Source organism: Brachionichthys hirsutus, chromosome 8 (assembly GCF_040956055.1).
Source record: "Brachionichthys hirsutus isolate HB-005 chromosome 8, CSIRO-AGI_Bhir_v1, whole genome shotgun sequence".
Lineage (NCBI taxonomy): Eukaryota > Metazoa > Chordata > Actinopteri > Lophiiformes > Brachionichthyidae > Brachionichthys > Brachionichthys hirsutus.
The window spans coordinates 9,582,996-9,607,118 of record NC_090904.1 but is presented as its reverse complement, the minus strand read 5'-3'; the positions used below and the strand labels follow the sequence as shown (position 1 = coordinate 9,607,118).

General features: G+C 44.4%; 3 protein-coding genes across 3 annotated transcripts; 2 read left to right on the top strand and 1 right to left on the bottom strand.

The window, feature by feature from the left end:
- Positions 1-242: 242 nt before the first annotated feature.
- On the top strand, positions 243-9,539 carry matn4 (matrilin 4). Its single transcript, XM_068741989.1, has 15 exons — positions 243-324; positions 1,207-1,382; positions 1,699-1,857; positions 2,198-2,429; positions 3,133-3,255; positions 3,449-3,571; positions 3,718-3,840; positions 4,907-5,029; positions 6,002-6,124; positions 7,209-7,306; positions 7,592-7,723; positions 7,794-7,977; positions 8,331-8,483; positions 8,953-9,057; positions 9,481-9,539. The coding sequence occupies exons 1-15, from the start codon at positions 243-245 to the stop codon at positions 9,537-9,539; spliced, it is 1,995 nt and encodes a 664-aa protein (XP_068598090.1).
- A 5,160-nt stretch (positions 9,540-14,699) lies between these two features.
- or90a1 (odorant receptor, family 90, subfamily A, member 1) lies at positions 14,700-16,013 on the top strand. Its single transcript, XM_068742108.1, has 2 exons — positions 14,700-14,849; positions 15,234-16,013. The coding sequence occupies exons 1-2, from the start codon at positions 14,700-14,702 to the stop codon at positions 16,011-16,013; spliced, it is 930 nt and encodes a 309-aa protein (XP_068598209.1).
- Positions 16,014-18,762: 2,749 nt separating this feature from the next.
- Positions 18,763-23,687, bottom strand: si:ch73-267c23.10 (serine incorporator 3). The gene is made up of 10 exons (XM_068742332.1): positions 23,649-23,687; positions 22,053-22,214; positions 21,759-21,952; positions 21,553-21,632; positions 21,334-21,471; positions 21,082-21,251; positions 20,886-20,976; positions 20,573-20,774; positions 19,690-19,917; positions 18,763-18,898 (listed from the first exon to the last, which is right to left on the bottom strand). Exons 1-10 carry the CDS (start codon positions 23,685-23,687, stop codon positions 18,763-18,765), a joined length of 1,440 nt encoding a protein of 479 aa, XP_068598433.1.
- Between the last annotated feature and the right edge of the window lie 436 nt (positions 23,688-24,123).

Genomic DNA, 24,123 nt, shown 5'->3' with positions numbered 1-24,123 from the left:
CTGTTTGTGGTTGTTACGGGAACGGACGTGGGCGTGTCCAGCAGCAGTTGAAGCACGAACTCCTCCCTCAGCAACAAAACATTAATATTATTAAATAATAATAATCTCAATAAGTGATTGTAGGGCAGTTTCTCCTTGCCTCCCCTCCGTCTCACCCACTATCTCTCCCCCTTTCATAGTCTGATCCGGTTCCAGTGAGGTTCAGCTTTGAGCAACTCGTCTGCTAGATCGCTATCATCAGGATGAAGATGAGACGCCCCAGAGGACTGTGTGCCTTCTTCCTGTTGACACTGGCCGTCGTCGCCAGCGGCAGGCCGAAAGCGGGTCAGTCACGCCTCCTCCTCTCTGATAGGCTGAGAGAATCAGCTGAACACAGAAATATGAAGAGCTTTTTTTCCCCCTTCCTTTTGAATCCCTTTCGGCAAACGTTTCAAAAATGATTAACGGCGCTTTCTTTTGGTGCTGAAACGATTAAAAATCACTTTCATTCCACAGCCATGATGTAAAGTATATTTGTTGTTTATGGAATAAAAGCATTAGTGAGGTGAAAACCGGCCTCTTTTTTTCTGAGGCCCAGATGATGTTTCAACATGGAGATGAGACCTTAAAGACAAAAACAGCCGCTGAGAGTTCAGGAGGAAGAGGAGGTGAAAGTTAAGGCTGAGGATGGTGGCTGATTTATGGAGGCAGAAAACCACCGGGTAGAAGTACCAGCGGGATTATAGGAGTTATACTTCATCACTCTTCATCACCACGCCAGCTCATTGGGCACAAATATAAATGTTAGTTTCCTAAAACCGCTGTTCACATTTCTAACCAGCGGCTGGTCAAGGATGAATCTGTGAATTAACGCATGATGAAGAGTTCATGCTGCTCTAGTCTAGAGGCCCGTTTCAGCCAGGAAAAGTTTCACATTGTGAAATATTTCCTGTCATTTCAGTACAAAATAAAATGTTAAATATGAGTTAGAAGGCGTAACGAGGTTACCAGATAAGCGAGGAACCAGAATCAGACGTTGGATTCTGAGAACTAAACAAGTCACGTATTTAAGAATAAATGTACGATAAACTCCGATATATCAATAAGTGAATATTTATTTTGTAGGTTGTGTCCTCCTCTCAGTTCTCTCCTCTTTTAGAAACAAACAAAAGCCAGTTTCAGGGTCCTAGATGAAGCTGTCCCCCCCCCCCCCCGTCTCCCCCACAGGTCCAGAACAGAAATGTAAGTCCGGTCCGGTGGATCTGGTCTTCCTCATCGACGGCTCCCGCAGCGTCAGACCACACGAGTTCGAGACCATGAGGAAGTTCATGATCGACATCGTGAACACTTTGGACATCGGGCTGAACGCCACCAGAGTGGGCGTGGTCCAGTACTCCAGCCAGGTGCTGTAGGGACGGTCATTAATATTCAGATCATGTTGCTAAACTTCAAGTAGGCCTAGCAGTGTCATAATCTCAAAGGCCAAACGTTTCTTATGCTGCGTTCACGCTCAATGCAAAGATGATTGTTCTTTTTGTACATGATTGCATGCAAAGAACCTGCAAAGGACCACCAGAGCTAAAAACCAGGAAGGATTCTGTGCTGAATGCTTATATTAGCTAATGTTGATGAGACCTTTGATGGTTTGAGGAAGCGCTTCTTCTTTCGAGTTCTTTTGGGTTCCTGTTTCAGTGTCCTGGTTTGTCCTCCGGTCTTCAGGTCCGCAGCGAATTCTCCCTGAGGACCCACGCCAAGCTGGACACCATGGTGAACGGCATCAACCAGATCATTCCCCTCGCTCAGGGCACCATGACTGGACTCGCCATCAGATACGTGATGAACGTGGCGTTTACCGCAGAGGAGGGGGACAGACCGAAGGTAAGGAGGACCGGCTTGCCTGGAGTCTTCTTCAGATGCCCTTCATGAAACGTCTTTGATTAAACATGGAGGTAATCCACGCGTGTATTCAGTGGCGCCAGCATGAATTGCCAGTCGTTAGCATCCAGCTAGCATGGCGCTTCCCCTACCGGACTTGCCGCAGGTGAGCGCAGGTGTAGGGCGGAGTCTGGTTGCTCCTGGCTCCCTCGGTTCAGAATATTATTTAACATTTACACAGATGATTCCTAACATTTTCGACTGAACACTTCTTCTCCAAGTCTCTCTGAATTTGACCCCGCCCCGTTGTCCTCCCTACCTGACGTATGTTCTGGTCCCTCAGGTCCCCAACGTGGCTGTGATCGTTACAGACGGACGCCCTCAGGACCGCGTGGCGGAGGGGGCAGCCGAGGCCAGAGAGAAAGGCATCGAGATCTTTGCTGTGGGTGTGGCCAGGGCCGATATGACGTCGCTCAGGGCCATGGCCTCTTCGCCCTTTGAAGACCACGTCTTTCTGGTGGAGTCCTTCGATCTCATTCACCAGTTTGGACTTCAGTTCCAGGACAAGCTCTGTGGTTAGACTGCTAGACAGGAAATAACCTCACTGTCTGTGAAAATCTAACAGTTGGTATTTTCATCATCAGATTTGCCAAAAGAGTCTTTCAGTCACAGCGGGGTCTTAAAAGGTGGTGAGGTGCCCATTAAAGGGGCTGTTAGGAGAAGTATGTCCTCCACAGCGAAGATCAAGTAACATTTGGTTTGTGGCTGACTTTGACTCCGTTTGGCTCAGCTATAAAATGATGTTTGTCATCATGTTTAAACCTCACTCTCCCCAGAAGTCATTAAATACAGATAAAAGCTCCTAAAATATCTGACCTTGAGTCACTCCTCCTGGGTTTCACCTCCCCGTTTAGTGGAATGACCGTCTGAAAAGGGGACAGAACGCTTCAGAACTTTGAACGGAGGACGAGTCCAGATACGGCCGGGCCTCTGCTGGCTTCATCTGGACCGACATGAGGTCCATCTGTAATTAAAACACTGAATATGTTGGTCTGAACCTCCAAGAATCTAAAACAGTTTCCTTTAATTCCTGAAGAGCTAAATGCTTCCCAGCATGTCCATGGACTGGAAATTATTCCTGGTTTAGGGGGAGATGGGAAATAAATATGAAACGGTCAACATGTTATTAAAATACATAAAACACTTTAGGCTTTTATCAAATTAGACCAAATCAAAAGGAACTCCGGACTGGATTCTGATGCTGATCTCCTGCTGCAGGTGTGGATCTCTGCCTGGAGTCGGAACATGGCTGTGAACACATTTGTGAAAGTTCCCCCGGCTCCTACCACTGCCTCTGTCTGCCCGGATTCACGCTGAACGGCGACGGGAAAACCTGCGCAGGTAACCAAACGCATAACAAAACCACACTTGTGTCACACGGTCCCGTCTGAGAGCAGCCGTGTCCAGATTCAGGGATCGGGTGACATCCCTCAGGTGTGACAGATCCTGGAGGGGTGGTGGGGGGGGGGGGGGGGGGGGTAAAAGGTGAATTGATTTCCGAATCCAAAGCTGAAGCGATGAATCTGTGTTTCAGCCATTGATCTGTGCTCTGAGGGCAAACACGACTGTGAACAAACCTGCGCCGCCTCGCCTGGTTCCTTCAGGTGCGACTGCAACAAAGGATTCGAACTGAACGACGACAAGAAGTCCTGCTCAAGTTAGTGCCACACAAAGTGTGATAAAACAGGGATTGTAACAAATAATAATACTGGTTTGGGGGGGGGGGGGGGGGGTCAGAGCCCTGCTGGGACAGACGTGATCCGTGATGTCACTGCTGATGGTGTGCTGCTCGTTTCCCCTCAGTGATCGACTACTGTTCATTTGGGAACCACAGCTGCGACCACGTGTGTGTGAGCGTGCTGAATGGCTACCACTGCCGCTGCAACGAGGGATACCAGCTGATGGGTGATGGAAAGACCTGCCAGGGTAAGTCGACCACGATGTCTGCGGCCTCCATGTTTCAGTGAGACGGATGGCGCTGTCAGGTACGCCCCTTGGGCCTTTCGCGTGGCCCTGCGATCAACTGGCGACCGTCCAGGGTGAAGCCTGCCTTGCTAACTCTAACCAATTTCAGCTTGGGTTTCTTCCAAGGCAGTCGTCACAGGTTGAGCTACAGGCTACATGTTTGTGGCTGTTGCTATAGAAACACCTCATCTGTTCATGAGCGGACAAACGGGTTGGACGGGTGTGTTCAAGGGTGTGGCAGATGAATCTAACATAAATAAAATGTAATTTATTTGAATTAAAACAAAACAATATTAGAGTCAAAGTCAGCGATCTGCTAGAAATGTCTCTCTGCACAAAAAGCTCATTTTCTCAGGTTTTTGTTGAAAACCGATGATTCTGCCTCTTCAATGGCCAATAACCGGTCGGAACACATTTTGTTATCCTGATGAAAGAAGATCCTTTACTCGTTCAATTTGGTAGGTTCGGTGTTTACATGTGACGAGTCAGTCACTGTGATAATGACAACAACATTGCAGACAGATGGTGGCTCTATTTCTTCTTCTGTTGACAAGGCAGACTACATGCTACGGTGGCGCAGTGCTGCCCTCTACTGGTTGTCTATTGAGCTGATCTTCACCAATGTGTTCTTGTTATTCCAGTTATCAGATTAAAGAGACACTAACTTGTATGCATCTCATTCAGCCATCGACCTTTGTGCCGAGGGGAAACACGACTGTGAACAAACCTGTATCGGAGCTCCTGGCGTCTTCAGCTGCGACTGCAGCAAAGGATTCAGACTGAACAAAGACAAGAAGACCTGCTCACGTTAGTCAGACACTAACACACATCCACTGCTCTACACACACACACACACACACACATTCACTGGCAATGAAATCCTTATGCATTTGCAAGATTGAACAAGTAGTTTGAGCATGTTTTAATTCAATATTTACTTCACATGGGTATAAATCAGGACTTTTGCTTGGCCTCAGAGATGTCCGTCATGGTGTGTCATTGCTTCGTCGTCTTCTTCCTTGCTTAGCCATCGACCTTTGTGCCGAGGGGAAACACGACTGTGAGCAAATCTGTATCGGAGCTCCTGGCGTCTTCAGCTGCGACTGCAACAAAGGATTCAGACTGAACTACGACAAGAGGACCTGCACCAGTTAGTGGACACTTCATATCCTCCTTAAATCTCTAGTCATCAAACACACATTTTATTTGTTTCTTTTGAGAAAAGGTTTCATCCATCCATCCAACAACATATAAACTTTACACAGATAGCAATCGAACCCGGAACCTTCTTGCTGTAAGGCAACAGCACTATCCACTGCACCGCCTCTGTATTATCTACTGCTGCTACTTACTCTACTTGTCCCGTGAGGGGTTGCCACAGCAAATCAACCTTCTCCACTTCACCCTGTCCTTTGCATTGTCCTCCCCAACACCAGCCACTCTCATGTCCTCTCTCACTACGTCCATGTATCTTCTCCTGGGTCGACCTCTAGCCCTGTTCCCTGGCAGGTCCATCCTCAGCATCCTTCTACCGATATAGTCCCCGTCTCTCCTCTGGACGTGTCCAAACCATCAAAGTCTGTTCTCTCTGACCTTATCTCCACAATGTCTAACCTTCACTGTCCCTCTTATTGTCTCATTTAATCCAAGGAAAACCTCAGCATCTTCATCTCTACCACTTCTAGCTCCTCCGCCTCCTGTCTTTTTTTCTTCTTCGACTTCTTAGAAAACGTCGTTTCCTGCATATTTCTGCACTTCCTGGTTCTACCACCAGGTCTCCTTATCTCCTTTCCTTTCAGAAGACACACCCAGTACTCTCCTACCCGTCTCCCTGATCACCTTAGCTGTTGTATTCAAGTCTTCTGGAAGCCTCTCTTGCCCACCCAGAGCCTGTCTCACCTCTTCAATGAAAGCCACACAAGTCTTCGTTCTGTAGCCTCCACCACTTTGTCCTCTGCCCTGCCTTAGTCCTCTTCATCTTCTTCACCACTAGAGTCATCTTACACACCTGTATTATTATATATTGTATTAATCTGTATATCATTTTTATTATTATACATTAATCTGTATATCATTTTTATTATTATACATTAATCTGTATATAATCTGTGTTGATTTGCAGACATAGATCTGTGTAACACAGTGGAACATGGTTGTGAGTTCCAGTGTGTCAGCACTCCAGGATCCTATTCTTGCGTCTGTCCGGAGGGGCAACTCCTGCAGAACGATGGCAGAAGCTGCGGCAGTAAGTCGACGGAGATCCGGTACAGCAATCCGGTCAAACCGTAGAATGTTTGAGATGAGTCTGCAGAAGGAAAAAAAGGAATGCTAAATGACTGATTGTTAAAGAAAGAAATCAACACCACAACTCTCCTCCTGTTTTCTCTGGTCACGACACAGATGGACCAACTTTATGATAAGACCAGATAAGAACCGCCGCTCCTGATGAGACGAGCACAAAGAATGCAATTCACTATTTTGCCTGTGAATCTAAAAGAATACGGAACGGGCCTTCCCGGAAGATGTCCTAAAAGATCTATGATGATGGGATTAGATTAGCCTCACAAAGGAGCACAATCTCCAGAAGTGAGTGAGAATAGGACTGGGAATAGAGTGAGGATTGTTGCCAGGAGGTGAAATAAAAGGCCAGTGTTGATGGTAAAAGCAGCTCAGTTGTGTCTGGGAGCAGCCGGCTGGGCTCTCTAAAGGGACTCTGCTCTGCTGAGGCTGAAAGCATCTGCCAGTATTTTTCACACAGCATCTCCAGATGGAGATCCGAGCAGTCTCACGTATCATCCCATCACGATTTACTGACTGCTGCGCCGACACATGACTACAAGACATCCTTTGTTCCCGTCAGAGTCACCAGAGAGGCTGAGAGCAAAATGTTCAGGAGGTCTTTCCAATTTATCTGAATATTTAGAAGCAATCGGCCACTCGTTCTGGGGGTCTAGAAATAGAGCCGGACTCTGCTAAAACGGTTCAGCAACTGACCCTAAGATCTGTGACCCGAAGAAACCACCAGGCAAAAGCTTTCAGACGTAGTTCTGTGAGGGCAACAGAGAACATCTAGTGAAAAAAACAAAACTCACAAAGGTGTGCCACAGGGATCTGTGATCGGACCATTTTACTCACGACACCTTTTAAGGGCACCGATTGAAATATATGGTACCACCAAGTTAAACCTCTCAGTGCCAAATGTTGGTAGCTGAACGAGACTTTGAATATACATATATCGAGAGAACTCGATGGGATCGCCCAGGATGGATGTTCACGTCGGGTCCCTCATGACCCCCCCCCCCCCCCTTCAGCCTGTTTTTGTCTTTCAGCTTGCAAGTCTTCGAACATCGACCTGATTCTTTTGATCGACGGCTCCAAAAGCGTCCGTTCCCAAAATTTTGAGCTGGTTAAAAAGTTTGTTAACCAGGTGAGCATGTTGCCTGTTTATTAGAAATGTTTCATCTGAACCAGTAAAATACTATACCAAAATCATCTAAGCACTGGAAAAAATAATTTAACATCTTTGGAGAATCAGAACGAAGAGACTGCAGATGTTATTAGCACTATGACCGTTTACTGTTCACAGTGAGCAGGACTCGGCGGATTCAACAACATTTAAACTGTTTTGTTTGAGGCACGGGAAGTGATTTATAAACAACAACAATCCAGCAGAGAAGCAGATGAATAACACTCACATTCTGCTCTGCTCTAGGTTGTGGACTCTCTGGACGTGTCTGTTCACGGCACCAGAGTCGGTCTGGTCCAGTATTCCAGCCGAGTCAGGACGGAGTTCCCTCTCAACATGTACCACACTGCTGACGAGATTAAAGCTGCGGTTATGAAGGTAACACACGGCGGCTGATCTTTGGCCTACCTCCATCACAGCACTCTGAACCGGTCCTCTGCTCTTGTAGATTAAGTACATGGAGAAAGGCACCATGACGGGCCTGGCCCTCAAACACATGGTGGAGAACAGCTTCTCGGAGGCCGAGGGTGCTCGTCCTGCCAACCGCAACATTCCCCGAATTGGACTGGTGTTCACAGACGGACGGTCGCAGGACGACATCACGGAGTTCGCAAAGAGGACTAAAGAAGCTGGTGAGACTCGGATGTGCAGCTCACGCTGGATCATGTCGCGCTGAGGACTTGTGACATAACTGGACCGGACTTTGACTCCATATTCATGACTTGAGACTCAAAAAGTCCGTAGCTGCCTCTTACTCAACGATGAGGAGTTCCATGTGATGATCTAGGACGAAGAACAGGAGCCAAGAACAATTAAGATTTTAAAATGTCAGTGATGGTGGGAAGAGTAAAGAGAGTCTTTTTCTCCATGACGGTCAACTTCCGTCGTGCCAGCCAAACAGTTTCAGTTTACAGCGCTGTGACATCTTCATGACCCGTTGTTGCCTGTTTCCCCGTAGATTAAGGTTCAGCGTTTCTGTGCTCAGGTATCACCATGTACGCTGTTGGCGTTGGAAAAGCCGTGGAGGATGAACTTCGTGAGATCGCATCCGATCCTGTGGAGAAACATTTCTACTACACCACCGACTTTACCGCCATTAACACCATCGCTGGGAACCTCAAACTCAATGTCTGCCCAGGTACGACTGGCTCAGACACTCAAACATGTCATCTATCAAAGGCAGAGTCATTTCTCTAGAGCCAAGAACCTGGCCAACTCCAGAGTTCTTGTCTCTCATCCAGCATAGACCTCCATCATGGTAGGCGGGTGACAACCTGGAGGTAGTTAATACGCCTAAATCTTCAGCCTTTTTAACATTTAAATTTCGTTTCATTTTCTAGAGTTTGATTTAAAAAAAAAAGAAACATTATCCTCAGTTTTTAAAAGCCTTTGTTCTCATAGGCTGAGATCATTATTTCTCTTTGGCTCTATCTGCTGGCGACTTTAGGAAACACACCAATCATTCCTCCCTGGATGTTATATCAGAGGGAACAACAGAGTACAACAAAAACCTCCGACCGAGATGTAAACATCTGGATACTGAAGATAACAGAATCTATGCATCATGCGAACCTGCATCCCATAATGTCTGCTGTTTCTCTCTGCAGAGGAGAGCCAGGGTGAGATTGAGCTGAAGGATCCGTGTGCCTGTGAGAACCTGGTGGAGTTCCAGCAGGCCACCATGAGCAGCCTGGAGCAGCTCACCCAGAAACATATCCTGCAAACAGACGTGCATTTATATTTACGACAGTCAAAGTTCAAACAGGAAACATAAGGTGTGTGGAAGGGAAAGGTCACCGGTGCCATTCACCTGGTGAATAGTGACGAGTACCAAGCAACCGAAAGGAAGGGTGTAGAGTTAAAAAATATTTGTCTCATTTTGGGATTGTCGGCTTAATAACGCTCCGCGTCTCAAAGTAAACTGCCACATGCTGCTAACTGCTATGAGTGCTGGTTCACACAGAAAACACGGCTGTAAAAGATGCAACCTGCAAGAAGAGTTGTTTTCTTTTTAATTAATGAATACAAATAATAAATAAATAAATAAAAATCCACTCACATTAAAAGTGTTTGAATAAACGAGGAAGAATAGCGTTTCTGCCGGTGCCATTATTCGTCCTTAATCAGCAGTAAACTGGCCGGGATGACGGCTCGTCTGGAGCAGCTGGAGAACCAGCTTCTGTCCAGGAAGTGATGCAAGTCAACAGGATGCTGCAAAGGAACAACAGATTGATGAGGAAGAGGAGGAGGAAGAGGAGAAAGAAATCTGTCAACCAATGGACAAAAACAAAGAAAGCTTTCGCTCATTATTACTCTTGACAATAACCTATGTAAATGAAGTACTCCCATCGAATCAGCGTTTATAAGACAAACAGCTCCATATATGAACGTTTTTTAAACCTGTATACAGACTCTTTCCATTGATGCTGTTTGTACTTGTTATTTATAGCAGCTTTTTTCCTTAGATGAGTTTCTACCACTGCCAGCAGGACGATCATTCAGTCATGACTGGTCTGCAGGACTGACCAATAGGAAAGGGAAGTTTAAAGTGCGACTTGAATTTTTAGTTTACTCCGAGAGGCAGTTCATGAACAATCCAGACCCACCAGTAATCATCTTCTCAACTGGGAAAGGAAGGTTTGTTAGTCCTCCGACTTCCCTGGATCTTCACAGTGAAGCAGCCGCAGCTCCTGAACACCTGAAGAAGACGTCTGCTGAAACTACTGTTTGGACAGCAAGATGAGTGCAACGGCCCATCCCATAATACTCATTGGTCCCTCAGTTCAGACCTACCAAAATCTTCTTCAGGTGTTTGCGAGAATACAACTACATCTTTTTTCTGTGATAAATTTCACCTTCATCAGGATGGACATGACTGGATTGACATTTCAGGCTGAAACGTTCCTTTAATGTGTGTTGCTGTATATAAAACTTAAAGCTGTCTATTAATCTTGTCCTGAAGCAATTAGTGATGTCATCAGTCTGTCATGAGTCCAGTGGATCAGCAGCGAATCAGAGGCCTCCCTGGCTACTGTATGCAAATGAGTGCCCATCTAAGCAGGTCACTGTTGCAGTTGTTTGTAAACACAAACGTACAAATCTCCGTATCTGAATGTATGTTTTTGTATATTTTATAATAGCGTTTGTACTTTTCTGATGAATCCCTGTATAATGGTCAGATAAGGAAATAAAACGCTTTTCCCCCACTTATATTTGTTTCGCTGATACTTCATTGCTGAAGTTTCTCAGGGTGACGATGTCACACATTTGTTCCTCAACCAAATCTAGAATAGCTTTAGGAAAGGCCATAACATTTTAAATGAACATTTTTAATAAACCGTAATCTGAGAATGATCTCAGACGGACAGACCAGACCCGCATTAGATTCTGACGTCAGGAAGCTGATTGGCTGAAGAGCAGTGACGTGCGGTGAGTTTGAGTTAACGGGTTATCTTAAAAATCTCATATCAGCATTCTTTACACATACGAACTGTACCGCACAAAAAAAGCACATTTAATAATAATAATAATAAAAAGGGGCCTTGTTTTTACTTAGACATGAAGGTCATGTGCCGCTGCACTTGATGGGCTAGATGCACGTATCTTCTCAGTTAAATGAAAAATAACCTAAACCTGTTGAAGCGAAATGGAAAATATTCATTATTAGTAGAAATCACTGGATACATTTAACTATTGAATTTATTTTTTCATTTTTCTTTTTTGCTCAATAGATGTGACAGGACGATGAATGATATTGATAAAGCAATGAAAGCAGCTGAAGTCATGCCAGAAACCTCTTTGTAGTTTGAATGATGCAACAGCTTTTAGTTCAAAACTTTAAGAACAACGTGAACCGCCTTGTCGCCTAAATGTCCCTGCTGATCACCTGTTGTTCTTCCTCTGCGTAATTACACGACACCGATGAAATATCACGTCTCCAGACGACCTGTCTAATTACAGATTGCCTCAAGCTACAACTCCCTGCAGACAGACGATGCTGCACAACAAACAGCCCCAGAGTGCCTGACCTTTACTGATGGGGTCCAATGAGAGCCCTGCTGAGTTCTAAACTCACTGAGGATTACTGGAGATGTCAGGAGGCCCCCCCAAAGTTTACTCAAGGAAAGATCAACAAAAAACATTAACCGCAGGTTGCCGACAACAAACACCCCCCACCGTGATGATGTCACCTGGATGATATCTTTGGCCTCTGGGACAATGCATCAAAACATTTCACCACCTTCATCAACACACTGAATTTACAGCAAAATAAAACTTAAATACAAACATACAACTGCAAACAGTAGTATTTGTAGATACACTTGTCTTCTTCCGTGTCCGACTAATGCAAGACACTGGCCACCAAAGGTTTCGTCAAAAAAAAAGTATGGACCTTCATGCACTTCTCCATGAAGCATGTTCTCACCCCAGATACATGTACAGAGGTCTGTCTCAACGCAGCCCCCCTTTGATGATCTGTGGTGTGTTTCCGGAAGTCCACGATGAGTTCCTTTGTTTTTGTGGTGTTCAGGGAATGGTTGTTCACCGACCACCACGCTACCGGTTTACCAAACTCATGTCTGCAGTCCGACTCATCTCCACCTGAGATGAGCCCGACCACTGTGGTGTCATCAGCGAATTTGATGATGGCGTTGCAGAGATGGGTTGGCGAACAGTCATGAGTGTACAGAGAGTACAGGAGCGGACTCAGTACACATCCTTGTGGGGAGCCAGTGTTCAGTGTGACGGTGGGGCAGAGGTGGGAGCCAAGTCGGACATTTTGTTTGCGGTCAGACAGGAAGTCCTTAATCCAGGTGCAGATGGAGGTGGATAGACAAAGGTGATGGAGTTTAAAAGATAAAATGTCCTGGATTATTGTGTTCAACGCTGAACTGTAAACCACAAAAAGCATCCAAAAGGAAACATGTGCAGGAGGAAAGTATCAGGTGTGCTTTGTGATAGGAGAGTGTCAGCGAGGATGAAGGGGAAGGTCTACAAGACAGTGGTGAGGCCAGCCATGATGGACGGCTGAGAGACAGTGGCTCTGAGGAAAAGACAGGAGGCGGAGCTGGAAGTGGCGGAGATGAAGATGCTGAGGTTCTCCTTGGGAGTGACCAGGTTGGATAGGATTAGAAATGAGACAATAAGAGGGACAGTGAAGGTTAGATATTTTGGAGACAAGGTCAGAGAGGACAGACTTTGATGGTTTGGACGTGTCCAGAGGAGAGACAGGGACTATATCGGTAGAAGGATGCTGAGGATGGAACTGCCAGGGAACAGGGCTAGAGGTCGACCCAGGAGAAGATACATGGACGTAGTGAGAGAGGACATGAGAGGGGCTGGTGTTGGGGAGGACGATGCAAAGGACAGGGTGAAGTGGAGAAGGTTGATTTGCTGTGGCAACCCTTCACGGGACAAGCCGAAAGAACAGTAGTAGTAGTGTAGTATTAGTAGTAGTAGTAGTAGTCATCACCTGTTCTGTCAATCATATTTAGGGTTTAATTTTGTTTTCTTACTAAGAAAAAGAATCGCAGTAAAAAGTGACCCAATGAGTGCCGGTACTGATCCGGGTCCCAGTATCAGCTGCCTCATCTTGACAACATGACATAGAGTGATGAACACCTGAGCACACAGACTGGCCTCTGATTGGTTGCGTGTTCAGCACAGGGGTATAAAGAGACGCACCCACACCCTGATGGGTAAGCACTGCAACTCAGGTGAGCACCGCCTCCTGTCATACCTGCACAGACTTCACGCTACACCAGCTTCTGCTTCATACGTGTTCCTCACCTGTGTCTCAATGATGTCTGGATGTCTCTCGACTGTTTCTGTTTCTTTGTTGAAACGTAGGAATGCATTTCTCTGTCTCGTCATTGTTAGAGTTCAAACTACTTCAAGTTAAAGGTGGATTAGTGTCTTATTTCACACTAATCTCTTCAGTCTCACGTCTCCGCCAGCCAATGAAATCTGTCCTTTACCTTTCAGATCTGTGCTCTGACCGTCCGTCTGAGGTGAGTTCTTCTTTACCTGTGAGGAAATGTCTTTATTTTGATGGTTTTTTAAATATTAAATAGTATAAATAGTAAATCATAGTTTATTTTAGAATGAATCAATAGTCATTTGTGCGTATTCAGTCACATGATGCTGTGTTTAGTCCGGTTTAAGTTTTTGTGACATTGTGTGATGAAACGTGAACTCATCGTTTCCCTTCTACATTCCCACTGCTGTGTTTCTGACTTGATGCAAGCTTGAATCCAGAAATAGTTCCTTCCTCACTGGGTCCTGGCTACATCCTGAAACTCTTCCTGGTTTAATCATCCTATCAGCTAGATGTAGAGGCGAGGTGGCCATCATCTTTAAAGGGTTTCTCTTCCTTTGAGGGATTTCTGTTAAACAGACGAGGTCCTCTTCTGAGTATTTTCATATTTAGGCTGCCTAACGCTGGTTTTCTTCTAGCGATTTCTGATCTTCTGCCTTATTGTGTCTCGATATGAGGGAGTTCTTATCCTGGGTATCTTTTTAATCTCTAACAGTCATTTTATAATGCAGCTCATACTAAGGGTCTCACCCTCCACCGTGTGCTGCTTACTATGGTGTTTCTTTAAATTATGTTGAATGTCTCTGATCACAAGGCTGTAATCTTCAATAAGATGCACTCAGATGTTTCATGCATGTGAGAAAATATTGATGGATTGAAGCAGAGATGAGATCAGAGACGAGTGACGAGTCATGCGGTGTCTCTGATATAACTCACCTGATACCTGAGAGCAGCTGTGGTTCAGATATGTCCTCAGGATCTTTGCTGCAGCGGCAGTGGCTCAGTGGGTTGGGAAGGGAAGTGGAGAAGTCCGCCGCTTCCCCAGTTTGAGTCCCAGCCCGGGCGGAATGTGGAGTGGGCTGCCTCCAGAGCACCTTGAGCAAGGCACCGTCCCCGCTAACGGCCTCCAGGTGCGCCGATCATGGCGGCGCCTTCACCCTACTCCCTCTCCGTGTGCTAGGGCCCTTTGATGCACGTATTAGTGTGTGGTGGTTGTTTCAAGCGGCCTGTTGTTCTCGGGTGAAAACGTGATTTCACCGTGTGTCGGAAAGATAATGATTAATTAAAGTATTTCATTTCATTATTCTGTCAGTATAGGGGGCAGTGATTCTGCCCCTGAACATGAATGAAGAAAATACTTTGATATGACTTTATTGTTTTAATAACTAATAATGATAATTAACATAATTAAACTATTCAATTCAAAAGACATTTAAAAGTTTAACACACAACTATATGTATGATTGATAATTATTATTGTAACTGCTGTATATTGTATAATATCCAGTATATTTTCTTTTCCTTTATGCTGCAGACATGAACACGACTGCAGCCATTCCCAAATTTCCTGGTCGGTCTCCAGAAGCTTTCTCCAAAGTTTTGACCAAGAATCTTCTGGTTGTGTTTCTCGGGCTCTCAATCACATTGATCAATGTGAGCTTCATTCTTGTCTTCAGCAAAAACCAGGTCTGATTCTACTTCAGTTGCTGTGTTGTCAGAAATGATAAACATCTGGATGACGAGCTTCCAGCAGGAGGCAGAATTCAACTGGCATGATCAGTCTGCACACATTTTATTCTCATCTAACACCTAGAATATAATAGAATTATTATTATTGTCATTTCACACAGTGATGCAATGAAATTAAGTAGGCTCCGCACAAGTACAAGAAATGGTGAATTAAAAAAAAAAGAACAAGAACAACACAAACTAGTCTGCACACATTTTATTCTCATCTAACACCTCTGAGGCGGCAAACTAGAAAGTGGAACTTGTTCCTTCAAAAAGGATAATTTCTTTAATCCATGAAGATAAAGACTTTTGACTTTTCTCTGTTCTGTGGATCCACAGATCTTCTACCTGAATCCACGATATATGCTCTTCATCCACCTGGTTGTTAACGACACGATCCACGTGATGCTGACTGTAATCCTCTTCTTCATCAGCTCCACCGTCTACAAAATCAGTTTCTCCATCTGCTGCATCCTCGTCCTGATCACTATGTTCGCCACAGAGAACACGCCTCTTAATGTGGCGTGCATGGCTATAGAGTGCTACATCGCCGTATGCTTACCTCTTCGCCACAGTCGGATCTGCACCATCAAGAAAACACTGATGCTGATTGGTCTGATCTGGGTGACGAGCATGTCTGTGGTTGTTCCTGATCTGTTCGTCACCTTGGCAACGCAGCCTCTGGACTTCTTACTTTCCACGATACTTTGCTACAAAGCAAACGTCTTCCCAAACCCCGTCCTCGTCAAGAAGAGGAACATCATTCACTCTCTGTTTCTCGTCGTTGTTTGGCTCGCTATCATTTACACATACTTCAGGATTCTGTTCACTGCAAGAGCAGCTAACAAAGACAGTAGGAAGGCCAGAAACACCATCCTCCTCCATGGCTTCCAGGTGCTGCTGTGCATGGCCACATATGTTAGGCCACTGTTACAGGATGCTGTGTTGCGATGGTCTCTGCTCAGTTACTCAGACTCCAAGTTTGTTGTCTATATTATCGTGCACATCCTGCCGCGATCCATCAGTCCAATTATCTACGGCGTACGAGATGAGACCTTCAGGAAGTACCTGAAGAGGTACATGCTGTGTAAATGTAGCTTTAGGAAGAACAACCACTGAATATTTCCTCTCGAATAGGGTTAGGTGTAAACTGTCAACGGTTACGTGTTTCCACTACCACAGTATCCTGCACAGGATATTATGTGATCTATTTTCTTTCTTTTTTTTCTTCCTCTCTTTTTTTCTGCTTGTCTTTTCTCTTTTTGTGAATCTATTTATTAAATGAACTTGTTTTTCTATTTAATTATTTTCTTTATTTACAAGTGTGTTTTATCTTTGTGTAAGTTACTCTAAATCATTGTTGTTGTTGCCTTTTGTGTCTTGCTTTTCTTATGAAGAGTCCAATAAAAATAATTTTAGTATCAATTACCCTCATGAGCCTGTTTGGACATTTTTTTTTATGTGTACAGTAATTAAAAAAACTGTTTTTTTTTTACTTGACATTGAAATCAGAAACGATCAGTATTTCAACAGTGAAGTCTTTGACTTTCTCTTCAAGCTGATTTTTGTCACTCAGATTTTTTTCCCCCCATCAAATTGTCTTCTAGGTCTCTGGGACTTCCCCTTTTCAAAATTACTTTCGTAATTTTGCAAAAATCGGGCATAGATAGATAGATCTTTTGTGAAAATACAAACCTCAGGTGCTCATATGAACAAAACGGCTCAGATAGTAACACTTAATGCACAATGATTTAAATAAGATGCATACACATAAAAGTAAAACTATTATGCAGTACACAGCCGACATTAGTAAACTTATAAATAGGAGTATGAATGGAATGGTGAATACTGCACGTGGTTCTGCACTTAACTCCTTCAATGCCAGCCATGCTTAGTGCAGCCATCCTCTCAGTACTAGCCGTTTCCCCTCATTGACAGATTATTCAAGACCCACAGAATATTGTGTACAATGACTGTGTAAACACCAAACATGAGAACATGAGAGAGTAAAGTCTCTTCTTTCAGCAGAAAAAAAAGTGTGTTCTATACCTTTTTGTGTTCTAGAGTTATTCGCTGTTGAACAGAGGCAGTTTACACCAAAATCATCAGTTCTCAACAAAAACCTGAGAAAAATATTTTTTTTCAATGACAATTAATGAATTAAAGAACAAAGAGGCGCAGTTCTTTAGAACCTGCAGGAACAACATAGCTCATGCACGCAAACTTGGATCTGGATGCAAGTAATATTCTAAATCTGGTGTCGGGATGATGAGAAGCTGAAGGTGGATGAAAACACAGTTGGTTCTAAATTGCATTTATTCTTTTACAGTATTTGCAAAGATTATTTAAGCAAGGCGTTCGGTGTGCAGTTACAGAAAACCACCAAACGTCATACACAGACAAATCATAGCAGCAGTGCTTACATCTGTCTTCAAATTGTAGTTCAAAGAATTTTAATTCACATTCCAGTACCAAATTCTGTAATAATCTAAATCTGTGTTTTTTCCCCCAGATTAAAAAAACTCTATTTAAATGTGATCTTTGAAGAAATAGCCTCTGAAATGAAAACTGAGCCAAAGCAGACTTTCAATCAGCCTGAAAAGTAACTGCAGACGCATATATACTGTATATTTAACACATAAATATTGAAATATCATATAAAACAATATTTTTGGGGGATTTAAAAACAGTGACATTCTTTTGTTCACAATAAATATACAGTATTTCAATACTTTTTGCAGTCTTACAATGATACACAGAAAAAAATACAATCATCACCCATATCAGCTTTAATATTAGATTACGTCTATGAGTTCAAAGCATTTCTGTCACTATGGTAACTCTTTACACTGAACCTTTGGGTCCATAAACATTTGGCAGAAACTCGAGGTGACTTTGAGTAACATTGAAGGAATGTTTCACAGGTTTAGTTTGCTATTCGTGTGTTGAAATTTTAATCGTTTCACAGACATGTAAGGCAAGTATTAGAACGCATAGCAGCAAACTATCAGTGCTTGTTACTGTGTATATTTCATATATTGAAAATTCTAAAACAACCATATTCAAGTAAAATAAAATATAAAGCACGTGTCTGATTTAAATGTGTGTTTTATTTTCTTTTTCTGGCTTCAGTAGAAAACACGATTGTCTTTGCGGGTCAGCTAATAAGCTGCTGCTGCGTACTGATTTTTTTTCTTCTGGTATTTTATATTATATACAGTATATCTCCCCCCCCCCCCCCCCCCCCCCTCCTGGTGTTGAAATACAGGGAAGCTGGATGTGTTTTACCAACCAGGGAGCATGGATTACAGTATATCCTCATTGCATCTGGGAAACTTGGTAAATTTTTGGCAACTGCTTAAAAATCGTCAAAATCCGAGTCTTGTTAATAAAATCCGAGGTTTCTGCCCACTGAAACGCAAGGAGGGTTTTAATTTGAAGCAGCATAGCTAATTAAGTTTAACCATAAATTGAACCGGATCATAGCAAGGACTTCTGAAGTTTTACAGTGTATATAATGACATAAGACAGCGCATGATTCTCTCTTGTGCATGTTGTTCCGAGTATTATAGTACTACCCAAGTACAAAATTGTTCTTTCTCCTCTTGCATTCCTCTTTGCAGTTCCGTTGGGTTTCAAGAAATAATACCAAGTTAAGCCTGAACACTGAACCACGTACGCCAGCAATAAATGAAACCGCCCCAGCTCTAGCCATGGCACCTCGGAAGCACGGCCACATATTATTATTTTAAAACTTTGAATACTTTAAACGTACTTGAAAATATCGATTGTAAGTAAGTCGTATGAAGGCAATATGGTCAACGTACATAAAAATGAAAGACGCGAAAGTCAGAGATGGATTTGTTGATCAGCTGAAGTCTCGGTTGGTGAGGATCATGGGCGCCACCAAGGTCCAGATGTAGAGGGCCAAGCACACCCAGCTCGACGTGATCTTCACCCACACAGCTGGCCATTTGCTAGTTATGGTGTAGTCAGCGTCAGGGCTGTTAGGCACAAAATACAAGAAACATTTATCTGTTCATAAAAATGAAAGATGGTCTGAAATAAACAATAAAATATAATGGCAGATATAATTTCAGTAACGGGCTTCAGCATTGAACAATAATCCATCAGAGAGCTATGCTATAATTGGCCTAGACTCCCGGGGAAACCTGACGAACATCTTTTCTTTCCGTAGTTGTGTGTTTTCTCTTCTTCTATTGTCCCTCTTTCTGTCTCAGAATCTGGACCTGTGACTGTCCAACAGCTCCCTTCACTGCTAGAATTAGCGCTCTGTCGTTTTAGTTTTTCCTGTATAGCAGCTCCGTAATCAGTCGCTTCATCAGCAGCTTCCTCAACATATTATGATCAACTGGATAGATTATCCCTATCATTGTCTCTCTCTCTTTCCCAACTCAATTGGTCAAGGCAGATGGCCGCTCGCTATGAGGCTTGGGTTCCGCTCAAGGTTTCTGCCTGTTAAAGAGAAGTTTCTCCTTGTCCCTGTCGCCAAAATACTAGCTCATCTGGGACTAGTTGGGTTCTATCTTTACCTGCACGTCTTTCCTTGCTCTACCTGGAAAGGTCCTTGAGATAACTTTCTGTTATGATCTAGTGCAATAGAAATAAAAATGAATTGAATTCAGTAAATACCTGTCAATGCTTAAAATAAACAACTAAAGGATTGTTCACCAAAACCCTAAAAGACATCTAAAAACCATGACTAGGTCTTAGTCTAGCCAGAGCCAGTCCAACAGTGCAAGGCTGGGTGGGTGGGGGGCCGGGGGGGACTGACCTGTACCAGTTTGTGAGGGTCATCATGATGTAAAGTGAGGCCAGGAAGAGCATGAAGTGGAAGAAGGAGTAGCTGTATTGAACCATGTCTCTCTCATTGTCCTCTGCCCGCCTGGGACCGGTCGACTCCTCGGAGAGGTCGGCGCTGCTGCCACCTTCAGCCAGGATGACCGAGTCTTTGGAGGCCATGGTCAGCTTGTTCACCTGACTGGTGCTGGAGGAACGGATGCTGAAGGCAAACGGATGTCGGGGTTAACTGTATGTCCATTTACTAGCAAATCCTGCTGAGGGGGTACAAAACTATTGTCGCCCTGGTTGTCCACTTTAGGCGTCTTCACAGTTCTATTTAATGGCAATGCCAGTTTTGACCAATATTTTCGAGGTCAAAGAGCATGCCCAGCCATTCCTCGCACAGAGGGGCTCTTTCGCGCAAAGCAGAATTCCGTTTGATGATGCGTCTGAAGTGGAAACCGCCAAGCTTCTGGTCTTATGACTAGATCTGTCTCAGCAGAAGGAAGTAAGCCAGACAACATGAAAAGTGGGCTTTTTTCCAAATCATTTATGAGCATGTCTCATTCGCATTCTCGACAATGAAGCAGCAGCTAGCAGATGAAGGTCAACCATTATGATCACAAGCAGCAGAACAGACACAAACTAGTATGCTGAGCTGCAAAATGTAGGTCCTGTGACAAAACCGTTTCCTTCGTGGATGGTCCAGAACAATTCAATTAGCCCAGAAGAACAAATTAATTAAAGAATCAAGATGCCAACATTATTTCCACGTGAATGTTTCGAGACCTTGTAGATGACATTAAGAAATAAGATTCTCCACTGTTAACAGAAAGTCAGAAGTTTGACTGCCTATCCAGGGAATGCAATCTTACCTAGAGTACAGGATGCACAGAATGAATATGGCGAGCCCAACAACGCTCTGGGCGTCCCACCACTGCAAGTACGGGGACATCTGGACAGGCTCCTCTGTGCCAAGGATCACCACAGCTGTCTCATTCTCTATTTGCAGAGGGGTCAGTGTGGGGGCTGCAATCTGCTGGAAGATGCTCAGCAGGCTGGGGTTGCATTCTCGGTCTGAGGAAGAGGACAGGGTGAAGTGGAGACGGTCGATTTGCTGTGGTGACTCCTCACGGGACAAGAAGAAAGTACAGTAGTAGTAGTTAAGCCATCGGCAAACATTCTCACCAGGCTCATTGGTCATGGCAGACCAGGTCAGAAACATGGTATAGAGGGTGATGATGGAGGACTGCAGAAGCCCGGAGCGTGGCTGAGAATCCTGGGGTCCAAAACACACAGACAATGTAGTCAGAATAGAAACTACAGCTCTGTGTTAAAGTTATACGATGATGAAGACAGTCTAAAGTACGACGCTTGCACTTACCTGCACTTTATGCAGCACGGAGACAGCAGAAGCCACCGTGCAGAGCAACACGTTGACGCTGATGAAGGACTTGTTGACGAGGCACCCATCAGGCGTGGTGTAGAAAACGAAGCACAGCACGACAGCAATAAATGACAGGACGTAGTTGAGGATTGTGACCCCGAGCAAAGCTAAAGGCAGACAGACAAAGGTAAATATAAATAACGCACACCCAATGAACATCTCGACATGTCTGTTAACTGTGTTACTGACCTGCATACCAGAGCTTGGAGTTACCAGTCTCCAGCCTTTCCAGCCAGGATTCATTCCAAGAGTGGGCAAAATCCACCAGCAGCACCAGCTGGATCAGAATGAAAAAGAACGCTCCGGCAGAGCCCACGATGAACCATGCTGCAAAAAGAGAGATCCGGGCCACTCAGCTGTTTCTGAGACAGTGTCACAGAGTCCAAGTTCATAATATGATGGTCTTACTGTAGGTAAAAGACCTATCTGGAATGTAAAAGGCGCCAGTCATCACTGCCGCCAAGGCCGCAAGCTTAAAGAACCAGAATCTGAAAACAAATGGCACAAACATTAACAGAGAGGTGCTGAATCTGTGGACGATTCCACCCCCACCTCTCAAGCGTTCTGTATCAGCCCAGTTGAACGAAGGCAACACATTTTGCGTTCCTGCTTACCCGTTGTGGATGGCGGCCCGCGGTTCTCGGCTGTTCTTGACATTAATCAGGAGAAGGGAAAATCCAAGGAACCACATGCTCATGCCGAAGCAGACACGGTACACGGCCTTGTAGCCCACAAACATGTCACAGTTGACGTCGACCTGCATGCCAGGGAAAGAGGAGCTGGCGCCGTACTCACAGAACCCCGGGATCTACAGCGAGACACAGGAAGTCGTGTTTTCATTTCATAAAGCATCCATGCGCATGAGCTGAATCGTGAAGTACAAGTACTTCCAAAAGGCCCAATCCTACGCGTTTCAGCTGTTGTCCGATGCCAGGGGACAGCATAATGCAGGACACGATGGTCCCCAGCAGCAAGATGACCGCGTAGATGATTCTGGTCACCGTAGAGTTCCTGGTGCTCGGACAGCAGCTACACATCAGACAGGTCGCGCCGCTGCACAGGCATGGCGCCTGAAGGAAAAAGAACATCTTCTATGAGCTAAAAAATAAAGTTTGTTTCCTGCAGGCTCCTGAAAAGGCCACCTAATTCTTTAACCCGGTATAAATATGTTAATGTCCCGTATTCAGATTATAATTTAAAGTCCGAAGAGCGGAGATAAATACCGTTGCTGCCATGCAGATGCTCTGTACCGGTATATCCTCTGCTAAACGTTTGACTAAAGGGTGAACCAAGGAGGAGCTCCTTGACCTCCTTATGCCACACCTGAGAGGAGTAAGGCGATAAGGAGGCCTGGAAGTAAACAGGATAATACCCCTCCAGGACAGGCTGGAGTCACCATGGTAACGTGTGCCCCACAGAAAGCAGGCAGCAGATGACCAACCTGACAAAACTTTGTCCTGACTTCAACCAAAACATATTCAGGAAATTTGATCATCAGCGTAGAAATCGAGGCAACCATGGCCTTTATTTCATTTGATCAGCAGGAGAGTGAATCGGCCTCTATTGATTCCCTTAACTTAACAGCCGAACTGATGTTTCTAGTGAACAATTTAAGATGCAATATGTGCGTTTTATACTGATAAATAAAGTTACGACACTTATTGTGTACAATTGTATTCTGAATAGTTTATTAAAAAATATTGCATCATATCGTTGTCGCCAAAATTCCCCCGAAATATCGTGCTGTTATTTCCGGGCCCTTATCGCCCTCAGAAAGAAGCTCTAGAATATCGTTCTGAATATTTTTGGGCAAAATAATATTAATAAATTATAATAATAATCCGGTTAGTATTTGTGCTGTCTGTCATTAAGCCTGCGTCCCTCTGAGCCCAGACTATTGAATTCGATTGGATCCGCTTTCTACCGAACATGCTGCTCTGTTCTCTCGTCTTGCGTGGATACGTGCCACAGATACACGCATCACATGCGAGTATCTGTGGACATGATTTAAATAAGAGGATTTAATCCAGTTAATGACGTCAGGCAGATCAACTACACGCTCCGGTTAACGCGCTGTGCTTTGCAGCGTGGGTTCAGTTCTGTCTGCTGATCTTCACGCAGGATAATTGGGTCACGTGGTCGCCGAATTAAACAATTAATTCCGTTCATGAATTGAGAAGGTTTAAGTTGTGCACTATCTCTGCCGAGAGATGAGTAAAAGTATGAATTGTTAAAACGCAGCATTTCTTCCATTAAGTTCGGTTCTCGAGTATCTATAATAATAATAATAATAATAATAATAAAAACATGATATGATAAATAATAATTCGAATCGTTAACTCGAGTATAGCCTTCTGTGTCCGAAAGTCCAACGGACAGAGGGAGGGGTAGGAATTCAACCGATAACGCGTTATTACATGATCCTTATCACATGACAGAGCTGGTTCTTTTACTTTATAACAGTGTGATTGTCAGTCAAATAGTCCCACACTGTCGGAACCTACCCAGCTGGCGAAGGAGAAGGCCCCCAGGACGGCTCCCATGGTTGTGGAGCGTCGGTGTCGCTGTCGGTGTCGGGACAGTCACGGCCGGTCCGTACCGTAAACCGCTGCGATCGGGACAACTACACTTCAGAGGTTCTGCGTACCGCTAATCTGAGCTGGAAAATCGGTTGCCAGTTTACGACGTGTTTTACGGTAACGGGTGTGACGCGTTCCATGTTGCGTTCAGGTCCATTTTCTAATCATCGGACCCTAAATACAGATCCTGACAGATACTAAATTAATTCTTGAGTTTCAGAACTTCATCAGGCACATCGGACTTTTCATCTGACATCATTTGGAGTCTTAGGAGTTTAATTTTAATGTTTGCTCTCCTTCATTTTTGTCTGGTACCATATTTGTCCACACCCCTGCAGCCACGCCCACCTCAGCAGCCAGACACCTGTACGCATGCAGGTGCTGCTGCAATCAGCCGTGA

Excerpts from the sequence above, each read along its gene's own strand:
- matn4 (XM_068741989.1), top strand. The coding sequence starts at position 243 with ATGAAGATGAGACGCCCCAGAGGACTGTGTGCCTTCTTCCTGTTGACA. Across the intron at positions 3,572-3,717 it reads CGACAAGAAGTCCTGCTCAA|TGATCGACTACTGTTCATTT; the intron begins GTTAGTGCCACA and ends GTTTCCCCTCAG. Across the intron at positions 8,484-8,952 it reads CAAACTCAATGTCTGCCCAG|AGGAGAGCCAGGGTGAGATT; the intron begins GTACGACTGGCT and ends TTCTCTCTGCAG.
- or90a1 (XM_068742108.1), top strand. The coding sequence starts at position 14,700 with ATGAACACGACTGCAGCCATTCCCAAATTTCCTGGTCGGTCTCCAGAA. Across the intron at positions 14,850-15,233 it reads TTGTCTTCAGCAAAAACCAG|ATCTTCTACCTGAATCCACG; the intron begins GTCTGATTCTAC and ends GTGGATCCACAG.
- si:ch73-267c23.10 (XM_068742332.1), bottom strand. The coding sequence starts at position 23,687 with ATGGGAGCCGTCCTGGGGGCCTTCTCCTTCGCCAGCTGG. Across the intron at positions 20,977-21,081 it reads CCGTGCTGCATAAAGTGCAG|GATTCTCAGCCACGCTCCGG; the intron begins GTAAGTGCAAGC and ends TTTGGACCCCAG. Across the intron at positions 18,899-19,689 it reads ACCCTCACAAACTGGTACAG|CCCTGACGCTGACTACACCA; the intron begins GTCAGTCCCCCC and ends TGTGCCTAACAG.